Genomic DNA, 20,655 nt, shown 5'->3' on the forward strand with positions numbered 1-20,655 from the left:
CAGGTACAAATGTTTAGCTAAAAAGCTTATCACCTCTGTCCTCCGTCTTTTATCAGAAGGGAATCAGGAGATTTATAATTCTGGAGGAGGAATCCAAACCATGCTTAGTTGATGAAAAACTACATATCTTAGAAAAGCACAGTTTATTAAAATAGAAAAATATGCCATGCTTTTGCTTGTTCCACTCCAATACTCAACCTCTAGAATAACAAATCTCTTGACCCATAGGCTAATAAACAGAGAAAGTAAATAATGCTGTGCCGAGTCATGCTGAAAACTGTTTTTTATTTCAGACTGTTTCTGTGTCCAATCCCAAGAGGGGATCTGTACAAAGTTGTACACTTTCGAATAACTGATATTGGGGTCAATATGTACATGAAAGAGGCAAAAATTAATTATACTTCCATCTTTGTTCCGTTTACAAGTGGGGATATTTTTAGTGATCAAATTTGTGGATAGAATGAAATACCTAAGGGCCAGTCATCTATCCAGAAATTTCATCCAGAATAATCTTGAAGAAATGAGGTCAAACAAGGTGACTCATGAAACCCTATTACCCTAAGGTAATAGGGTGAAAAGCACGAAAGGCAAAAATGAAAACTTTATCCCAGAGCTAAAATGAACCTGGACTGCAGATGGTTGAGGCAGCTGTGGCCGATATGATTTAATTATAAGCTTATGAATTCCTGTGAGAAAACAGTAAATGAATAAATTACTCTGATATTCTATCTTCAGGACAAATACCCACATAAAGTAGACCATTCAGAATGAAACTGATTAATTCTCTATTTTTAAAGTAGATATAATTATTTAAAATATATTTATTAAAGATTAAATCCTATCTCCCCTAGAAGTATCTCAGACTATAAATCTTTTAAGGGCAATAACTTGGATCTCCATTCCTAGCATGCAGGAGGTGATCAGAGTTAGGGTGTTCCAGATAAAAAAGGGGTGGGGATGCTGCCAGCTTCACTGGTGACAGCTATACTGCCAGCTTTGTGCATTAGTGCACCCTCAGATAGATTTTCATCTTACCTCAGACAGCCAGGCCCAGCCCATGGCAGCCTGCACCCGGGCAGAAGTCTCTTCCGAGAGCTGAGCCTTTCCTACTCAGGAGAGATGGACCTGGGCCGGTCTCTTCTTGGGTGAGGAACCAAGCAAGGAGCTCACTCTCATTGCCCTGTGTCATGGGAACTTCTGAACTGATCCTGTGTGTGTTCAGGAGATCTAAACTCAACAAGGGGTCCTCTTTTCTGTTTCTTCCTTTCTCTCTGATAATATGGAATCTGAGGAATGGGCTGGATGGATAAGAAAAGTTCATTTATTCATTTATAACTAAGAAAAGGTGAAGTGTTATCCTTCAACAGCGTAACTCTTCTACCAACCTGGCAGATTACCAAAGCCTGCAGCCTTAAATCTACTCTTCTGCACTTCCATTTTTGGAAGACTGTAATCTCTTTCCTGTCTCCATAGTTTATCTTTCACTCTCCTGGTCATTCATATAACCACACTGTCTGAATCAGGCAGGATTTATTTTCATGGTCAGAGGCAGCAGAGTATGGACAGAACACACTGGACTTGAAATTTCGAGACCTAATTTCAAGTCTCTGCCACTGTTACTACACAAAGTCGTGGTTAAAAGATCAGGCTCCAGTCAGACTGCCTAAGTTTCACTTAGACCTACTGTATTTCTTTGCCTTTATGTCTCATTCATAAAGCTGGGTTAAATAATGGTATCCACATATCACAGGACTGTCACCAAGATTTAATGAATATATGCACAGCATGTGACCAGTAAGTCATGAGCTCAGGCAAGTAATTTCATCTCACTTTTCTCATCCTAAAAATGAAAATATCTGCCCCTACATATCCATCTCTTAATCCTTTAGGAACTGTCAAGAGCATTAGAAGGTATTCTGATTATGGGATATTAGTTTTTTTTATAACCCTATCACACTGGAAATGGCAAATACAGTTACTCTAATATTTACTATTAAAAGATTGTTCTGATTGCATTTGGCATATGGAAAAAACACTGGACTGGAAGCTAGAAGGGAGACTCTGCAACTAGTTAGTAGTAATATATCTCCGCCTTCCTGAGTCTCATTTTTACAATCCTTCAAATAAGGGAACAGGATGATATAATCTCCAAAGTTCCTTCTAGCAATATGGTTTTCACCAACACCAAGAATATGAACAAATCTTGAACTGTGTGAACAAGCTTTTCCAAGGGAACTAAGATATTACTCTTATTTGTTTTTAAAAGAATTTCAGTTTAACTAAAGAAAAATGAAGCTAAGGATATATGTTTTCATTATGCCACCAATCCTAAAGGGAAAATGAATTTTATGCCCAGAAGATGTCAGATTAACCAACCAGCTCAAAAGCTAGAGGAATTAAAGTTCAAGTAGGAACTAACCTAAACAGCAAGTTAGGTGGAACTTTAATACAGCAAATGGAAAGATTATATAATAATGAATTGCCAAAGGCAGAATTAAAACTGACATAAGCCAGCTTCAAGAAGGAAATGGACAAACCTTCTCACAGAAGCAAGCATGTGCAAAAGCAAGGTTACCCCTTAGAGGTGGCCTGGGGAAGGGAAATCAAAGCTGACTATTATTTTTACTATACAGCAAGATGAAGCTGAATAAATTCAGATATTACAAACTGCTAACAACAGGTTTTTCATTGACAGGGCCATTGACAGGGCCAATTTGACTACTGACTTCTTCCATCATTGAGAACTTCAGCACCTAAGCCCCCAAGTCTCTCCCCCACCAACTCCTGTCATTTTTAGTGACATTACCTACACAAACCACCCTCCTCACACCCTGGGGCCTCTCAGTTCTCTAAGCTTCTTCTTAATGATCTTTCCTCGGTTCTATCTCATTCACACTCCCAGGACATGCCTTGAAGTCTGGCATCCCTACAAATAGCTTCACTTCCAAAATCACAAATTCAGACATCCCCTCTCCCACTACAGTCTCCTATCCTTGTCAAAGAGCTTCCCACCCCATGAACAATTCTTTCACCTGTGAACTCTAATCCACTCACCCTCCCTCTTTATTCCTACCTACCACCATCCTTTTCACGTCTTCTCCTAACTAGGTTTAAGAGCTATCACCATCATCACTCTCTGGCAATTCTCTGCAAATCCCCTGCCCTCTCCCCTCCAAAATACCCATCTACAACTGGAAGAAACCAATCATTCACAATTCTTACTTGGACTTGAGGATGTCTCTTAAATAGGCATTCACTCATTTATTCACTAACTCACTCAACAGATATTCCTCTGCAGAACAGGCAATGTATGAAGCCTGGAGTTGGGGAGACAGATTTTTAGTAAAACAGAACCAGGAACTGCCTTCATGGAGTTTATATCTATTGGGTTGGCAGGGAGAAGAGATGTGAGTAAACAAATATACCAGTTTTAAAAAGTATGCTCTATAACAACTTTCGTGGATTCAACATCCCCTATAATTTTCCTCTCTTCTTTCTCTAGTAGCTTGCTCCCCCATTCTCCAATGACTTGGACATCTTACCATTATTCTGCAAATCTCCCACTCCCTTTGCCCCTCCATTTCTCACTTTGACTTAATAGCCCTGTCCATTTTTTTTGGAAAATGGGTGCCAATTGGCAGGATCCCTCATCATCCCCAACAAAATCCACCCCCCCACATGCTAAGTTTTCCTGCCTCAACAGCTTGCTCAAATGTTCATGTTCATGGTCTTCTCAAGTACCAGTCTTCTATTTGTGTTCTGATCTTGTCCCTTCCTACAGTGTCAAAGGCATTGCTCCTTTAATTCTCCTCCTGACGTCCAACATCACCAAGCTTTCCCTCTCTTCTAGACAACTCCCTGCAAGTAGCAAAATCTCCTATTCAAGAAATAAAAAGTAAAGCCTTCCTTTTCTCTTCCTCTAGGTAACAGCCTCATTTGTATGCTTTCCTCTATATAGATAGATTTCTTCAAGTAATGTGTATCTATTGGGTTGGCCAAAAAGTTCATTCGGTTAGTGAATAATTGTTCAATAAAATTATTGGTGAAAATAAAAAATGTGTCTTTTATCTTTACTTAAAACTGAACAAACTTTTTGGCCAATCCAATACACCAGTTTTCAACCTTGGCACCTTGATCCAAACCACCAGTATCTCTACTCTTTCCCCACAACAGCAGAGTGATCACTAAACCTGTTTAAAACGTTGCAATGATTTTTTCTCCATTACATTAAGAATATAACTCTGGGCTTCCCTGGTAGCACAGTGGTTGAGAGTCTGCCTGCTAATGCAGGGGACATAGGTTCGAGCCCTGCTCTGGGAGGATCCCACATGCCGCGGAGCGACTAGGCCCATGAGCCACAACTACTGAGTCTGCGCGTCTGGAGCCTGTGCTCCGCAATAGGAGAGGCCGCGATAGTGAGAGGCCCGCGCACCGCGATAAAGAGTGGCCCCCGCTTGCCCCAACTAGAGAAAGCCCTCGCACAGAAACGAAGACCCAACACAGCAAAAATAAATAAACTAATTAATAAACTCCTAAAAAAAAAAAAAAAAAGAATATAACTCAACCATTTAACCTGGCCAGCAAAGCTCTACAGGACTTCGCCCTGCCTACCACTTGGACCCCTTCTCATATCCCAGGCTCTCGACCCAGCCTCCCAGCCTCATCTCTCTTCCCTGAGCATGCAAAGCTCCTGCCTCAGGGTCTCTGTCTTCACAATTTCTTCTGCCTAAAATGCTCTCATTCCTGACTTTGGAGGATCAGGGCTGGCTTTTTTCCCCTTTTCATTTAAACCTCAGCTTAAATTTACTTTGTCAGAGAAGCCCTTCCTGAATACCTAATCTAAGATAGCTATCATGTCAATTCTATCACATCAGTTCTCTGCATAAAGCTATCAGACATTTAAAATTTTGTTTTATCTCCCCCCCATCACAAAAGGATTTAAGGGTGAAGGGAGCAATTTGTTCACTTCCGTATTCCTAGCACCTAGAATAATGCCCTGCACACAGTTGGTATCTGATAAATTTGTGGAGCTGATTAGAAGACATGATGCAAGATGTATCCACTTTATGAGAAAGTAGGTTCTGCCTCAGCTGCCAGACATAATCTTTTCAAAAATCTATCCTGAAAAATCTCATTTTCAAAACTCCAGTAAAAGGAGAGCTTTTAACAATGGCTTACATTCTCATAGCACTATCTAAAAAAATTTTTTTAGGAAACTTTTCTACTAGAATGTAACTAAAACAGGAACTAAATTCAAACCCAAGGTTGCAAAAGTAGAGAAGTATATAGGTGATCTTAATGGAATTTGCTTCCTCAGTCTAAGAATTCATTCTATTTGTGGAAATATAGTGGTTCAAGTAGTCTTTGTTAAATGACTGACCCCAAACCTCTCATGCATGACACACTACTCTCTACTCCCAATCCTGGTCTACTCCTGACTAAGCAGGGCTCAGTCAAGTTACTCACAATAGTTCCTGAGGGAGTAACTGTACAATGTTTCCAGCTAGGAAGACACAAAGTAAATGGTAAATATTCTAAGTTCTACAGTTAGTCATACCATATGTTATAAAACTCCATTCCAAAAATACTGTGAGGTAATTTCTGGCCATAGTGAAATAAAAAATGTATTATGCCAGAAGAGTCTGTGAATCTGCCAATGAAAAAGGTGAAAACATTTCCTTTAATCACTGGCACAAGTAAAAAGAATATGGTGCACTGATTATCAGAATATCTTTTAATTAAAAACTGGTGGCAGATTGGGAAATTTAGAAGGAACTCAGACAGGTTATCTAGTCTAGTTTCCTTTGGAAAAGAATGACCTAAAACCATTCTATTTAGATGACAGTCTGACCTAATTGTAAAGGCCATTGGTATAGCTCAAAATAGCATTCTAATTTTTGTTATTGTCCATGACTCTTTCGTTTTGTTTCTATTTACTCAAATGGACTTGGCTAGCTCTTGCCATATACTATTGACATCAATTACACTGAAGAATGAGATTGGTTTTTTTCCCTGGCCATTCTATCAACATTCGGCAAACACATTAAGTGGTCTCTCCAGAATCTTGTTCTCAACAATTCCTCTTACACAATCAGCTTTGGTATCATCAATTACAGTCCAGACACATAGCACATATAGCCTGCTCCTGAGAGGGGCCTCCTCACTGTTAATATGGAGATACACACAGGGAGTATTTCAAAAGTGAGTTTCTAGACTTGTTAGCTGGCTCTTACAAAAGAGTTTTCTATTTTAAAAAAGTATAAATGGTGACAGAGTTCCCAGGCTGGTCTTAAGGTTATCTACAAAAGATTCTAAAATACTCTATAGTTCTATCTGAAATTAGCAGAATACATGTCTATTAATATACTAGTCAGTAGACATTTAAAAATAAGATTAAATGACAACTTTAAAATTTTCTCTTGAATGCTAGTGTTTAAGTAAAATAGGTAGATCTGATGGAGACTACTGTAGGTCTTGAAGGGAACTTTTCAAGGTACTTTCAAGACCTTTAGAGCAGGGGTCCCCAACACCCCCGCCATGGACTGCTGGCGGCTTGTTAGGAACTGGGCCATACAGCAAGAGGTGAGTGGCGGGCGAGTGAGCGAAGCTTCAGCTGCCACTCCCCATCGCTTGCATTATCGCCTGAACCATCCGAGCCCCCACGCCCCCCGTGGAAAAACTGTCTTCCACAGATCCAGTCCCTGGTGCCAAAAAGGTTGGGGACCACTGCTTTAGAGGCTGAAAGGCTTAAATCTAGTATTTTATGTTGTATTTTATCAGAAGACATAAGTTTGCCCCCTTGGGTGAGGTTTATCCAAAGTATTACTGTTATTGGACTTCCCTGGTGGTGCAGTGGTTAAGGATCCACCTGCCAATGCAGGGGACACACGTTCGATCCCTGGTCCGGGAAGATCCCACATGCCACGGAACAACTAAGCCTGTGCGCCACAACTACTGAGCCTGCGCTCTAGAGCCCGTGAGCCACAACTACTGAAGCCCGCGTGCCTAGAGCCCGGGCTCCTCAACAAGAGAAGCCACCGCAATGAGAAGTCCGCGCACCACAACAAAGAGTAGCCCCCGCGTGCCTCAATGAAAACCCAATGCAGCCAAAAAATAAATAAAATTTTAAAAATTAAAAATAAATAAAAAAATAAGAGGCTTAATTCTGCCTGTTGAAAATAAGAGAACAGACTCTCCCCTCCCCTTCTGTTAAAAAAAAAAAGTATTACTGTTATTATTAGCTGTAAACGGGAGCCTTCTTGGTTCATATGAAGAGAAAAATGGAACAAAGGGAAACATAAGTGGAGGAGTCAGACTGAAAAAAGAAGCAGATAAGAATTGCTCAAGGTAACAAGGGAAGGGAAAAGGGAAAGGAAGAAAAGGAGTGTAGAATAGCTATACTTAAAGGTTTATTCCAAGATGGAGTAAACTAAACTGTAAGCAGAGAAACAAAGGAAATAGTAGGTACACTTACACGCACAAATAATTAAAACTGAAGGTAAAAAAGAAAGGAGTGTGGTGGGAAACATGGGGGCCAGCAGGCCCTTAGCAAGCTACCAGGTGAGAATTCTGGCCAAGGATTGCTTGGTGGCTTTCTAGAACAAAAGACAGGAAAAGCATAGACTCAGACAAAGATGTAGACAGGACATTCAAAAGACATGCACTTGCCATATGTTTTTAAATATTTACTTTTATAATAAAAGGGAACTTACTATAGAATATTTGGGAATTACAGAAAAATGGTTTTAATTCCCTTAACAGCCATGGATAACTATAGCCAATATTAGGCATTCATACTTGGAATTTGCATGGAAAAAATTATTGTTACACTATATAATGTTATACATTTTCCTGTGTGTTCCTTTATTTATTTATTCATTCATTCATTCATTCATTTTTGGCCATGCTGCATGTGCGATTTACAAAATCTTAGTTCCCTGACCAGAGATTGAACCCAGGTCCCTGGAAGTGACAGTGCCAAGTCCTAACCACTGGTTGGCCAGGGAATTCCCTCCTATGTGTTCCTTTAAAGATGGTGCTAAAATATGAGGAATGGTTGTGAAACATTTTGTCCATTAAAATGTACCACAATTTAACTACTTTATTATCAACTGGGTGATTCAGGTTGCTTCCAACTTTTAAGTTTTAAAAATAACACTGCAATTTACATACTCTTGTATATTAAGCTTAGTGTACACCTCTGGGTATTTCCTTATTTTAAGTAAAATCACTCAAAGGATACAAAATTTTATCAATATATACTGTTAGGTTGGCTACATCATAATACCTCTGCCAACAATGTTTAATCTGCCAATTTGAGAAGTCATATATACCCTCATTTTTTTAATCTGCATTCTTTGGATTAGACACAAAACCATTTGTATCCTATGCTTATCGATTATTTTTAATTTTTATAAAAAATTGCTCCATGTGAATCTCTGTATATATGAGATCACTCATTTTTATTTCCCCACACAGCAACTGCAAGTCTTATCTTTGATGGATAAAAGCTCTTCCTTAGTAGATGAGCACACGTGTAACGACTGAAAACTGTGAATGTGGAGAAGTATGGAATATGGCAGTCTCTGTAGAAACTCCTCTGCGTATAACATAATCTTCATGGGCTGGGCATTACTTGGGTTTTGAAAGAGTATTTGTAAAGTCCTTATGTTCACCTTCACATCTCTGAAGCTTTGTAAAGACTCTATTCTCAATATGCGACATACAATTCTTGTAAAAGCCTATCTCCTCCATATACTCTTTCTTCCTCAACTGAGCTGCTAACTCACACTTCTCCTAAAAAGCAAGGAAATGCTGTCATTAAAGCCAATGCAGTATTTTATATGTGTTGCTTTTTTCCTCCCAACTAGTGAAAGCCTTACACAGCCTTCCTAACTATCGGGTAGAATGCCATATATCATATATTCTGAGTATTTAATACATTGGTCAATATCAAACATGCAGACTTCATTTAATTCCATTATCTCATTTTCTAGAAGAGGAAACAACAGTTCTGATAAGTATCATTCTCACAGTCAAGGAGAACCAGGGCCAGAACCATTCCTTCCCACTCTTTCCTGAAGCAGTCCACCGACCAATCACATTCGCCTAACTACACAGTGGCGCACCCAGCAGCAGTGGTAGCATTCTAGGAATGTTTCTGAATGAAAACGACAAAAGTCTGTACTTTAAACTAAATCAGAACTTAAAGATTCAAATATGATTTACATCAAAGCAGTCTCTCTGGAAAACGATGCAAATATTTCAATGACATTACAGTTGATTAAAGGAGTTATATACTTTCCTTTTGAAAGCGCCCATAGGGCCAGTTTAAAAGAAAATCATCAACCTTAAACTTAAGTCACTTTCACAATCATATATCATTTTAGATTTCAACTGATGTGACTCTGTTTTTCAATTCATCTTATTCTCTAGAATTAAATGACCTTTAGCCATTTCAAGAATTTATATCCAGCTTCAAAGCATCAAGATTTGCCATCACTCGTGATATTCAAAGAGAATGTAAAATTCCAAAAGATGAGCTTAAGATGTTTGGAACAATGATGGCATTGTAAGAGTAAGCTCATAACTTCCCCAGGAGTCTGTTTATATTCCTTCTCTTTCCAAAGAGGAGTTGAGGGAGTTTATTGCTGTTTGGGGGGAAAAAACTTACTTAAAGACGTAAACTGTTTCTAAAAGGACTTTTTGAGTTATACCTCATGCAATCATGTAACTACTGAAAACTCTCTAAAACTGTATTTGGAGTATATACCAAAGATGAGCCTGTCCAATTACATTGCATATACACTTACATATGCATAGAAAAATGTTTTAAAGTACATTTTTATGCACTTTATGCAAATAATGATATCTATTGAGGGATAGGATTATAAGACATTTTAATTTTTCTTGACTTTTGCTCACCTGGACCTTCTTACATTCCTACTATGGATATGGAGCATTTATACAATTAAAAAAATACATAGTAATATTAAACAAAGAAGTATATATACATATATATTTTAAAATTCCAAGAGCTAAACATTAAAATACTTAATCTAAATTTGCACATCTCAAAATTTGGCTCAGAAAGAAGGGTATGCCTGCCTAGATACTATAGAGGCAGGGTTTAAAAAGAGCAGTGAAGTTGGATTTATCTTATCTCCTTGCCCTTCTGTATAATTCTGCAACTATCTATACAATTCAAAAAGGAATCTTTGCCTATTCTACATGAGCCACTACCTCTCAAAATGTTTAATGCACATTCTAACAGTAATTACACTGTTGACGACCTGAAAATGGGTCACCCCACACAACTGTTTAAAACTCTCTTATGCAATCTTCCTTTGGAGGAAACAAGGACAGCTTGTACAAATATTTCAACTAGATCTACTTCCCTAAGAGAATATGGTACACATTTGTAGGTATTACCAAGTTCTAAGAGCACACAGAAAGGCAAAGGAAAAATTATAAAGAAGTTAAATTAGCCTAGTCATTTGTCCTAACCAATTTCATGTTACATCATTAATTTAAGAAAGTACAGAGGCTTCTGTTGTGTTATTAGTTAATAAACAATGTCTGAAGTTTAGATATTTACACTTTGAAAGTTATGATGAAATAATTATATTACCTGGAAATATATGTTAAGACAAGACTTGAGAAAAAACTACATTTCTACAGGATATGTAATTGCATTTCTATAGGTTCCTTGTTAGTTTCAACTAGCTATACTCATTCCTTTCTGACTAGGAATCTAGGGTAACAAAACTAGATTTAGCAAGCCAATTTTTAGTCTTTAAGTAAATAGGTATGTATGAAATATATTTGAATGAATTTACATGGTTTGGACATTCTGTTTGTAAAGGTTTAAAGATCATACCACTCAACTACATAAAAGTTTTTTTTTTTTTTTTTTTTGCGGTACGCGGGCCTCTCACTGTTGTGGCCTCTCCCGTTGCTGAGCACAGGCTCCGGACGCGCAGGCTCAGCGGCCATGGCTCACGGGCCCAGCCGCTCCGCGGCATGTGGGATCTTCCCAGACCGGGGCACGAAGCTGTGTCCCCTGCATCGGCAGGCAGACTCTAAACCACTGCACCACCAGGGAAGCCCCTACATAAAAGTTTTAAATGCCTATATAGAAAGAAACACCCTAAAGTTAAAAGACAAACGGGGGATAGGGAACCACAATGTGACACAAAAGCCCTCCCGAACTGAGTGAAATCTACATTCCACCACACTGGAATGGAACTGAGAATGGGCTGGTGTCCCAAGTATGCTAAGGTATTAAGTCAGATACACTCAGGGATTGTCTCAAAGATTCAGCACCTCACAGCACTCTTCTTATATCACCAGCTGATAACTCTAAAACTTGGAGGCCCTTATAGTAATGGGGAGATTTCGAATTCAATTATCCATAAAGTATCTTCTCAATTACTGAGTTTAAAAACTCAACTTAAGGGCCCTTAAGAGGAAATCACCAGTTTATTCTTAAAATGAGCACTAAGAATCCCAGCCTAAGAAGGGATATAGATGCTCTGTAGTATTTTTATAGCATGAAATTCTAAAACATATAAAGTAGCTAGATGTCAGGGGGCTAGGCCGTTGCATCTGACTGGGAATTAGCCTGTGACTATTCTAACGTTCCTGCATTATTTATCCAAGACAGAAATGTGGGGGCCTAGAATCAAAACATAAAGCTCAGAATGTCTTTGGCCCACCTCTTTTAAAAAACCCTTTTGGGGTGGTAGGGCAGTCTAAATTCCAAGAGTTCTGGCATTAGCTCTGAAGACAAGCCCACAGCAGTAGCAAGATATCTGAAACTAACAATTCTGAACATGCGATTCAGTGTGACAGAGAATGCTCTAATATATTCCAATTTTATTTTCTTCTTCCTTCTTAAAATTGGTCAATATTTTATAACATTTTAAAATCATCTACAGAATGAAATGTTTAAAAGTTGGCTTAAGTTAGCTAAGTTACTACCATTCTACAGTCTCAAAATATTTAAAGGTTATCAATCTTCAATCAAATATACCTCTATAGCATCTGATGCTAAAGTACCTAAATTGTCACTAAATGCCTTAACAGGGGTAATAGGTTAATATCACCAATTAGGGCAGAAGATGAAGGTGAGGAAAAAAATACCCTTTATACAACCCCACTGAGGTTTCTTCTCTACTTTCTTTAGCTGTTTAGAGGGCTAAAAAGATTGAGAATGTAGAGAATGGAAAAGGGTACCCAGAGTTGGAGTGAACAAAAGTAAAGTAGGATATACACGGGATTTTTAAATGGCAGAATTAGAATAGGCACTGTAAAATATTAATTCCAACAATCTGGCATTTAAAATGAGATTTAAGATGTTTATTATTTTACTGCTAATAGCCTGAATGAACAGTGGGTCTTAAAATTGTTTAATCTGACCCTAACAGACAGAAAAATCTAGAGTTATAGTCATTACAAGCATGCAAAGGGTATATTTAAACATCTTCTATCACACTATGGAAGTACACCCCCCCAAAATTACTAATTAACCTAAGCCAAAAAAGGAAAAAATTCAGTTAAGTTAATATTTCTGGAATTAATGATCTCCCATAAAACGTAGGATTTTTTTTTTTTCCATTTCAAAACTCTCTAAGGAGAGAAACTGGGTAGTTACATACCTATAGATGGAGATTTGAAAGGGTATTTATCAGGAAGATCCACTCTAACTTTCCATACTCCACCTTCATATGGTGCTGAAATAAAAGCAAAAAAGTTAGACATTAGGATTGTGCCTCCAAATCAGAAGATAAATCTGAATGTAAGTTAAACATTAAATCCTAACCTGTTTTGAGAACCTTGCAAATTAATTCCTTCAAGAGTCAGGGAACTCTTATAAGTAACTAACTACTATAACTAGTAGGTTCTCTATGTTCAATTATAGTACTTTTCTTTAAAAAAATCTAGAGTTAGCAAAGGTTCATTTTCTCCCCCAAATTTACCCGATTCTTTCAAGTATCAAACACTGTTCAGTTATTTGTTAAGTAATAGCCTACTGTCTCAATCTATACCATGCCCATCCCACCCCCAAAAAACAACCACAAAAAACATTTCCACAAAACCCAGAATTCACAATTCATGTTTAATACTGTCACACAGAGATAAAAGAGAAAAGCATATAAAGTAATTATGATAAGAGCAAGATTTCCTCACTGCTTCTAGAATTAAATTTACTTTTCAAAAACTACACATATCACCATCTCCCTTGATATTCTCACTGTCTATTAAGGAATAGAGTAAAAGATTGTAATAAAAAACACATACCAACACATATACTTACTTCCTTGTGGTCCATAAAACTTCACTACAAATTCATTGAGTCCTCCTAGGATCGTAACCTCATGCTTACTCTCGATGCTAAGGTGGAAGGTAAAGGAAATTACACAGGCTTTATATATTACCCAGAAGAACTAAAGATGGCTTCCTCAAGATAGGCCATTTAAAGTGTTACCAACATTTTATATGAAAGCAATAAAATATAAAATATGAATAATAATTCTTGTAATTTAAAAGGCAATATACGCTTTTGTGAAAAGAATATGAATGAGCTTTAGATTCAGAGAAGCTGGTGTTCAAATCCTAGAACTGCCATATACTGAGTTTGAGCCTAGACAAAATAATGTAAACTCACGCCCTGAGCCTTTTGTTCTCCTTTGCAAATCAGGAAAACACCACTTTACATACCACTGTGAAGATTAAATGGGTTAAGTATGTAAAATGTGTAAGACCACATTGTATATATAAGTAAATGAAAAATAGGCACTTAATTTTAGTTTTTCTCCCCTCTGTACTGTCCCCACCCCATCCTATCCCCAATGACCCTTTAACATAAATCCAGCATTCCCTTTAGTCAAATTCAAGCACTCAGCAAAACACCGATTCTCCTGAACTGGAAATGCTGTGCTCCTAAAATTACACATTTACTAAGGAAGTCCCCATAATTTTCTCCCTGGCTTAGAGAATAATCAAAATAACTAGTGATATAACCTTGCTATAAGTAGCATTGCCAAAGGCAAAAGACAAGCAAAAAAAAAAATTTTTTTTTTTAAATCTTATCTGTAGTATTTATTTTCACCTACTCTTTTCCTCCCTCTTTTCCATCCCCTTGAGACTGGCCTCTAGGTTCTTATGTGCTCGGGGCTGGAATCACAGAGCACTAACACTTCTGTGTTCCCTTCCTCAAAAATTTACTTGTCCCGAGACCCACCCCTTTAAGGTACTAAGATTCGATTATAGAAACCAAACCAACCCACATCAGCAGAAGAGAGGGCTACTGGCTTAATATCTGTTTTGTCTCTGCTTTGTGGTCTAACCCAATAATGACTCTACTGAGAAAAATTTTAGATGGTGGGGGTTTTAGGGAGCTCTCAAATCCCACTGTAACCTTAAAAAAAAACCCAACAACAACAACCAGATATGACAGACTGGTCTCATCTTTCTCAACCACCAGTGCAAATTACATTTTAATTATGTGTACTATTATACAAAAGAAAAAAGGCAAAGAAATTTAAAGTGATCTCTTAAATAGAGAAAAATGTTAGTTTTAAAGGCTTGAAATTAAGTATTTGGCTCTCCAATCCTTTGTCCTGTAGGCCACAGAACAGAGGCCAGGTGTATTTTTGGCAAAGTCCTTGCTCAAGAGCAATGAACAGTATCCACTAGAGATATTAAATAATAAGATAATTCAGTCTATTTGATCTCATTCTTTTTGAAAACTATTTTAATAACATGCACACTGAAAGGATTCAAATAGTATCCACACTGGAAAATTGGCTTCATTTCTCATGGTCAAATGACACATGCATGCATGCTTTGGTGTACTAAATTCTTCCTGGCACCTCCTTACAAAATATTCCAAAGCTAATGTTAATGTAATAAATTAAAGTACATGTTTAAATTGTTTTAAAACAAAAACAACCAAAAAAGCTCCCTTGTGTTAGTAAAAGTCAAATCTAGTTACAATAAACAAAGTTAATTACAAATAATTAAGTTCTCAAAAAAACAAACAAAAACCTTGGGGATAAAAAGGCTTTCTTAAGAATGACCCCAAAGCCAGAAACCACAGAGGGAAAAATCAGCAGATGCAAGCACACACACACACACATTTAAAACTTCTATATTCTAAAAAATAAAGTTAGGGCAAAGGACAAGCTAAAAAGAAAAGACCAGAAGAGCCAAGTAAAGAAAACTGAAATTAAGCCATAAAAAGTCCAACTCATTAAAGTAGTTTAAAAATGAGATATTTTCCACTATTAATTGATAAAGATGAAAGAGCTAGATAAAACCCAGTGTTCAGTGGAGTATAAATTGGTATTCCTGAGCACAAATTCAGCACTATACTCTAAAACTTAAAATGAATTTACTCTTTTACTCAAATTTCACTTCTCTGAAGTTATTTTTAAAAAAACAAAAAACAGACACTGCTGGTGGGAGTGTGATACGGTTTCAACCACTCTGGAAAACTGTTGGCACGGTCAAGCTGCACACATGCATGTCCCACCCTCATCAGCACTATTCCCAGTAGACAGGAACACCTATGTTCACCAAAACACGTTTAAGAATGTTCGTATAGTACCACTTGTAATATCCAAAAATTAGGTTACAACCCAAAAGTTCATCAGCAGTAAAAAGGATAAATTATGGTACAGTCACCCAACAGAATATTACACAGCAATAAAAAACTAACTGTACATGTAAACGGATGAGTCTCAAAGATATTACAGTAAGTGAAAGAAAGCAGATACCAAAGAGCACATACAATATGATTCCATCTACACACATTTCAAACAGGCTAAATGAATCAAGGTGTTAGAAATTAGAATAGTGGTCACCCTCTAGTGGGGCCTGGTCATTGGAAAGGGGTTTGAGAGGGACTTCTAGAGTGCTGATTACACTTTTATTTACAGTTCCATTTATCAATGAGCTACAAAAATGATTTGTGCGCTTTTTGTACATAGGTTACTATTTAATAAAAGAAGTTTACTAAATATAAGACTATCTGATACATGTACAGATATTTTTTATTTAAATTTTTAAAATGAAAATAATTTAAGTATTTATCAATAGGAAAAAGAATTATAAGCCATTTATGCAACAGGCTGCTACTAGTGTCTCTTATTGTTTACTAGTGTCTTCTCCCCACCCAGAGCTCCTCTAATGTATGTTTCTGCTTAACTTGGGGTATCCAGAAGTAGTCAAAATGAATACACTGTAGTACCACATATAAAGATATCTCAGACATTAAACTAAATAAATTTGCAAGAATAATAATGGAGTAAGGTAGAGAATTAAGTGAGTTCAACAAAAGAAGTCAAACTAATTTTACAATATAAGAATCTGTAAAAGCAGCATTCCCTATCAATCAGACCTAACTTGCTATGAATGACACTGATCTACAGCAATTACTCTTAATTAATCATTTAAAATTATAAGTTATCCACATGAATGTCCCCTCTAGAAAACTGAAGATATCTTTTCTATCTTTTATGTAGATGCAGTTAAGTCTGGGTTTCTTCCATTTTGTGATCTGTTTGGGATTTAGTCTATGCTGTTACCTACTTTTCAAAGAAGATTCTTCTTTCGAAAAGGTCATGTGAAAATGAGATTAGAAATTAAGGCTCCAAACCTCCTCTTTCCCATGAGCCCTGGTATAACCCACATTCCAGATACACTGGGTCTGTCTGAAATTACACATTATACTGTAAATTAAAGTGTTCTTATAGTCCATTTCATATGAAAAGCTAAAAGTAAACTGAATGAAACCTTTAAAAACTTCTACCAAGTTGGTAAAATGAAGAAGCTGTACTAAATTTATGCTGCCTTGGAGTGGTACAGACACTAAATCAGATGGAAAAAAAGAATTTAAGTTTAGTTGAAAGAAAAACACTGCATTAAAAATAAGCCATTCCATCACCATGAATGAATGACCTACCCACAAAAAATATAAAATTACTTGACTAGTTACCATGTATATTTATGGTAGAGGCCATGAGTTTCTTTCTGCAAAGTCAAGGGCAAGGAAGGCAAATGAGAAGGCAGGTTACAATGACAGGTTACAATGATCTATTTCTGAGATGTGCTGGTCAGGCTAGTAGCCTGGTGGGAACTCACTAGAAGGTTCCTTCATTACTTTCTTACTTTCAAAGCTTGAAAATATAAAATATCCTTCAGATACCGTTCTGGTAAAAATATGTTAAATAAACCCATAAAAATCACATTTTACTCACCTCTAAGTTATTTGTAAAATACTGCTTTTTACTTACTTAGCATTTCACTATTAAGGAATGTCAGCATTTTCAGTAGAATAATGATTAACATTCCCAGGAATCCAAGTTCATTTCACTTCTAAAATGCCAGCCACCCACCAACTTATTTTCCCTGAATGGCATTATGATTACACAATGTAATATTTAAAGGTTAATGCCAAGCCGTCAAAAGATAACTGACATTCTTGGCAAAACGTGTCTGTCGGGATTTTAGAAATGATTTTTATATACTGCTGGGATTTTCCAGAAAGGGAGTCAAGGGCTAAGCCTGTTAACAGGTCAAGGATTCAGACGGCATTGTTTCCTAAATTTGCTGATAGTGAGTTTGTAAGATAATGGAAGGTGGCCTCCCTGAGCTGTGCCCATGGCAGTAAGGAACTAGGATAAAGAACGGGCTGCTTCTGTGAAGAAGGTAAAAGCAATTTGTGTGGGCTTTCTATCCACATGTTCAGACCAGTCCGCTTCCAACGCTCCTTGAGATTAATCACATTACAAAAGTTGAAGAAACTGGGCAACCTTCACTACCTAGTTTTCTTGATAAAAATATGATATGTCTACTAATCCAGTAATGAACAAAATATCACAAAAATAATACTGTGGGGATTATGTTTATAAAGAATCTTTCTCCTTTAGAGATATAAATTGAAATATTTACTAATTAAAATGTATGTTACTTCAAAATAACCCGTGTGGGAAGAGTTAGGAGAGAGAGGTACAGAAGATAGGACATAGGCCCTGAGTCAACAATTACTGAATCTGAGTGAAGGGTACATGGGGGTTTCATTATATCGTTCTCTCTAGTTTGAAATTTTTCGTAATAAAAGTTCTGAAAAATTAGGGCTTCCCTGGTGGCACAGTGGTTGGGAGTCCGCCTGCCGATGCAGGGGACGTGGGTTCGTGCCCTGGTCCGGGAGGATCCCACATGCCGCAGAGCGGCTGGGCCCGTGAGCCATGGCCGCTGAGCCTGCACGTCCGGAGCCTGTGCTCCGCAACGGGAGAGGCCGCGGCAGTGGGAGGCCCGCGTACCATTAAAAAAAAAAAAAAAGTTCTGAAAAATTAATGTAGTCAGTTATCAGAACTTTAGCATTTAACAAGCATGACAATTTAGAAGAACTTAGCTACTGCAGCTCTCTTAAGAGCTTATGAGGGACTTCCCTACTGGCACAGTGGTTAAGAATCCACCTGCCAATGTAGGGCACGCAGGTTTGAGCCCTGGTCCGGGAAGATCCCACTTGCTGCATGCAACTAAGCCCATGTACCACAACTACTGAGCCTGTGCTCTAGAGCCCGTGAGCCACAACTACTGAAGCCCGCACGCCAATAGGATTGTCTATTTTGTTCACTGCCATTTCCTAGTGCCTAGAAGAGTAACTGGCACACAGTAGGCACCCAATCAATACGTATAAAATGAACACATGAATGAAGCTGTAAGACAGGCATAGACTGAAGCTGCCAGTCTGAGATCTAAGGATAGATTTAGGCTTGTCGGAGAGATGAGGTGATACTATTAAGGGCAAAGTGGAACAAAGATGCTAAGTTCAGTTCTGAACACGCTAAATCTGAAGTATAAATGGACGAACCAAGAGGCAATATACTGTAAGCAGCTTGGGAAACTCGCGATTTAAAAGGAGTCACCTTGTAAACTGCTTAACTTGGGGTTTGTTTCTTAAACTCTAAAAAAAAAGGGGAGGGGGGCTTCTTTACTTTGGGGAGGGGTTACTACCTCACAAACAGAACTGTTGAAGATGAAATGATCTATCTACAAAGGTATCTACCTGGCTCAGAGTCAGACACAACCAGGAATTCAATTTTTTTAGCGTAAAATAAATATACAAACTCTGACTAAATTAATTTCCACGTGACAAAAATTTACTTAAACAACACTTTTTACTTTTTTACAATATCTAAAAAAATTAAGTTTCCTTCTATATCCTTAAGCCTTTCTTTTTCTTTTCTTTTCTTTTCTTTCTTTTTTTTTTTGCGGTATGCGGGCCTCTCACTGCTGTGGCCTCTCCCGTTGTGGAGCCCAGGCTCCGGACGCGCAGGCTCAGCGGCCATGGCTCACGGGCGCAGCCGCTCCGTGGCATGTGGGGTCTTCCCGGACCGGGGCACGAACCCGCATCCCCTGCATCGGCAGGCGGACTCTCAACCACTGCGCCACCAGGGAAGCCCCTTAAGCCTTTCTTGATGTTAAGTCATCATTATGAATAATAGTTGCTATACAGTACTACAAAATACAATGATGCCCTTAGGAACCGTAAGGGATATACTTATTTCCTGAAGTAGAAATTTCCCATACTGTTAGGCTGAAGGGATTGGCAGGTTCTTTTCCTAGTTTCTCTTCCTTCTTTAGCTGCATTTGAGAGCCGTCACTGGGCTACCATTCCTTCAAATGTATCTATGGTAGGGTGCAAAAATCAGATAACCAAAGTTCATGGAATTTTTTTTTTTAAAAAGGGTAAATAATTCTAAGCAAGATATTCTCCAATAAATAAAATACATAATTTTTAGCTGTATGTTTTCAGGTTTACAACTAAACCAAACAACTTCAGAGTGAGGGAGTTATCACTTATTTAAAAATAGCCTCTTCAAAATAAATAAGTATCGTCCAGAAGTAAGTAAAGCAAACAATTTGACAACTTACTATGATATACTGAACACTTAAGATTCACTAAGGAGTAAAAAGTAGCATGCACGTATTTCTTAAATTTTACAAAGATAGTGCAAAAATTAAGTTAAACAGCAAGCATGTTCATTACCACCCAGCAGACTGTAAATCATACTAGCCTTTGGAGTTTTGGGGCTTTTTTTTTTTTTTCCCGCTTCTCAAGTTTATGCTTTCATTTAAAGCTTCCATGTCAGAAACCAAAGTAAACACTGGCAAGATCTAAGTAAATGTTAAATGGGAAAATCATTATAACTTAGCTCTTCCCTAGATGCATTATTCTGCTACCAGATTCCCAAATAATAAAGTAAAAAACTCAAAAGAAAAATTAAGAGTCATAAGTTATGGAAAATAATTTTTTCAAATAGGTTTTAGAAAAAACAAGTGTATCAGAAAGATACATAAGAAATCTAAGCCCCATTCGACCCCAACAAAATGTTTTATACAGTCAGATAGTCAGAGATGACCCAGTTGCAGAAGAAGTGAGAGAGAGAGAGAAAAGCAAAGGGAAATATGGAAAAACAAAGATGCCATCTTGAGACCAAGAAAATACAGTCAAAACAGAAATAAGATTTACATTTTCTAAAAAGTTCAAATTCCAATTAAACACCTCAAAATATTTAGAAGGCTATTGATAAAATAGAAACAGCTCTTTAATATACAAACTTTTCTTTTTTTTTGATCTTT

The 20,655-nt window shown here is 37.5% G+C and overlaps 1 protein-coding gene across 1 annotated transcript in view; it reads right to left on the reverse strand.

The window, feature by feature from the left end:
• UBE2H (ubiquitin conjugating enzyme E2 H) overlaps positions 1-20,655 on the reverse strand; it is a 106,333-nt gene that overhangs the window by 30,777 nt on the left and 54,901 nt on the right. Inside the window, exons 2-3 of the mRNA XM_082632077.1 lie at positions 13,319-13,395; positions 12,660-12,734 (exon numbers count right to left, since the gene is read on the reverse strand). Coding sequence (XP_082488203.1) covers positions 12,660-12,734; positions 13,319-13,395 — 152 coding nt within the window. The remainder of the gene's footprint in view (positions 1-12,659; positions 12,735-13,318; positions 13,396-20,655) is intronic.

This window comes from Mesoplodon mirus (assembly GCF_964341445.2).
Source record: "Mesoplodon mirus genome assembly, chromosome: 9".
Taxonomy (NCBI): Eukaryota; Metazoa; Chordata; class Mammalia; order Artiodactyla; family Ziphiidae; genus Mesoplodon; species Mesoplodon mirus.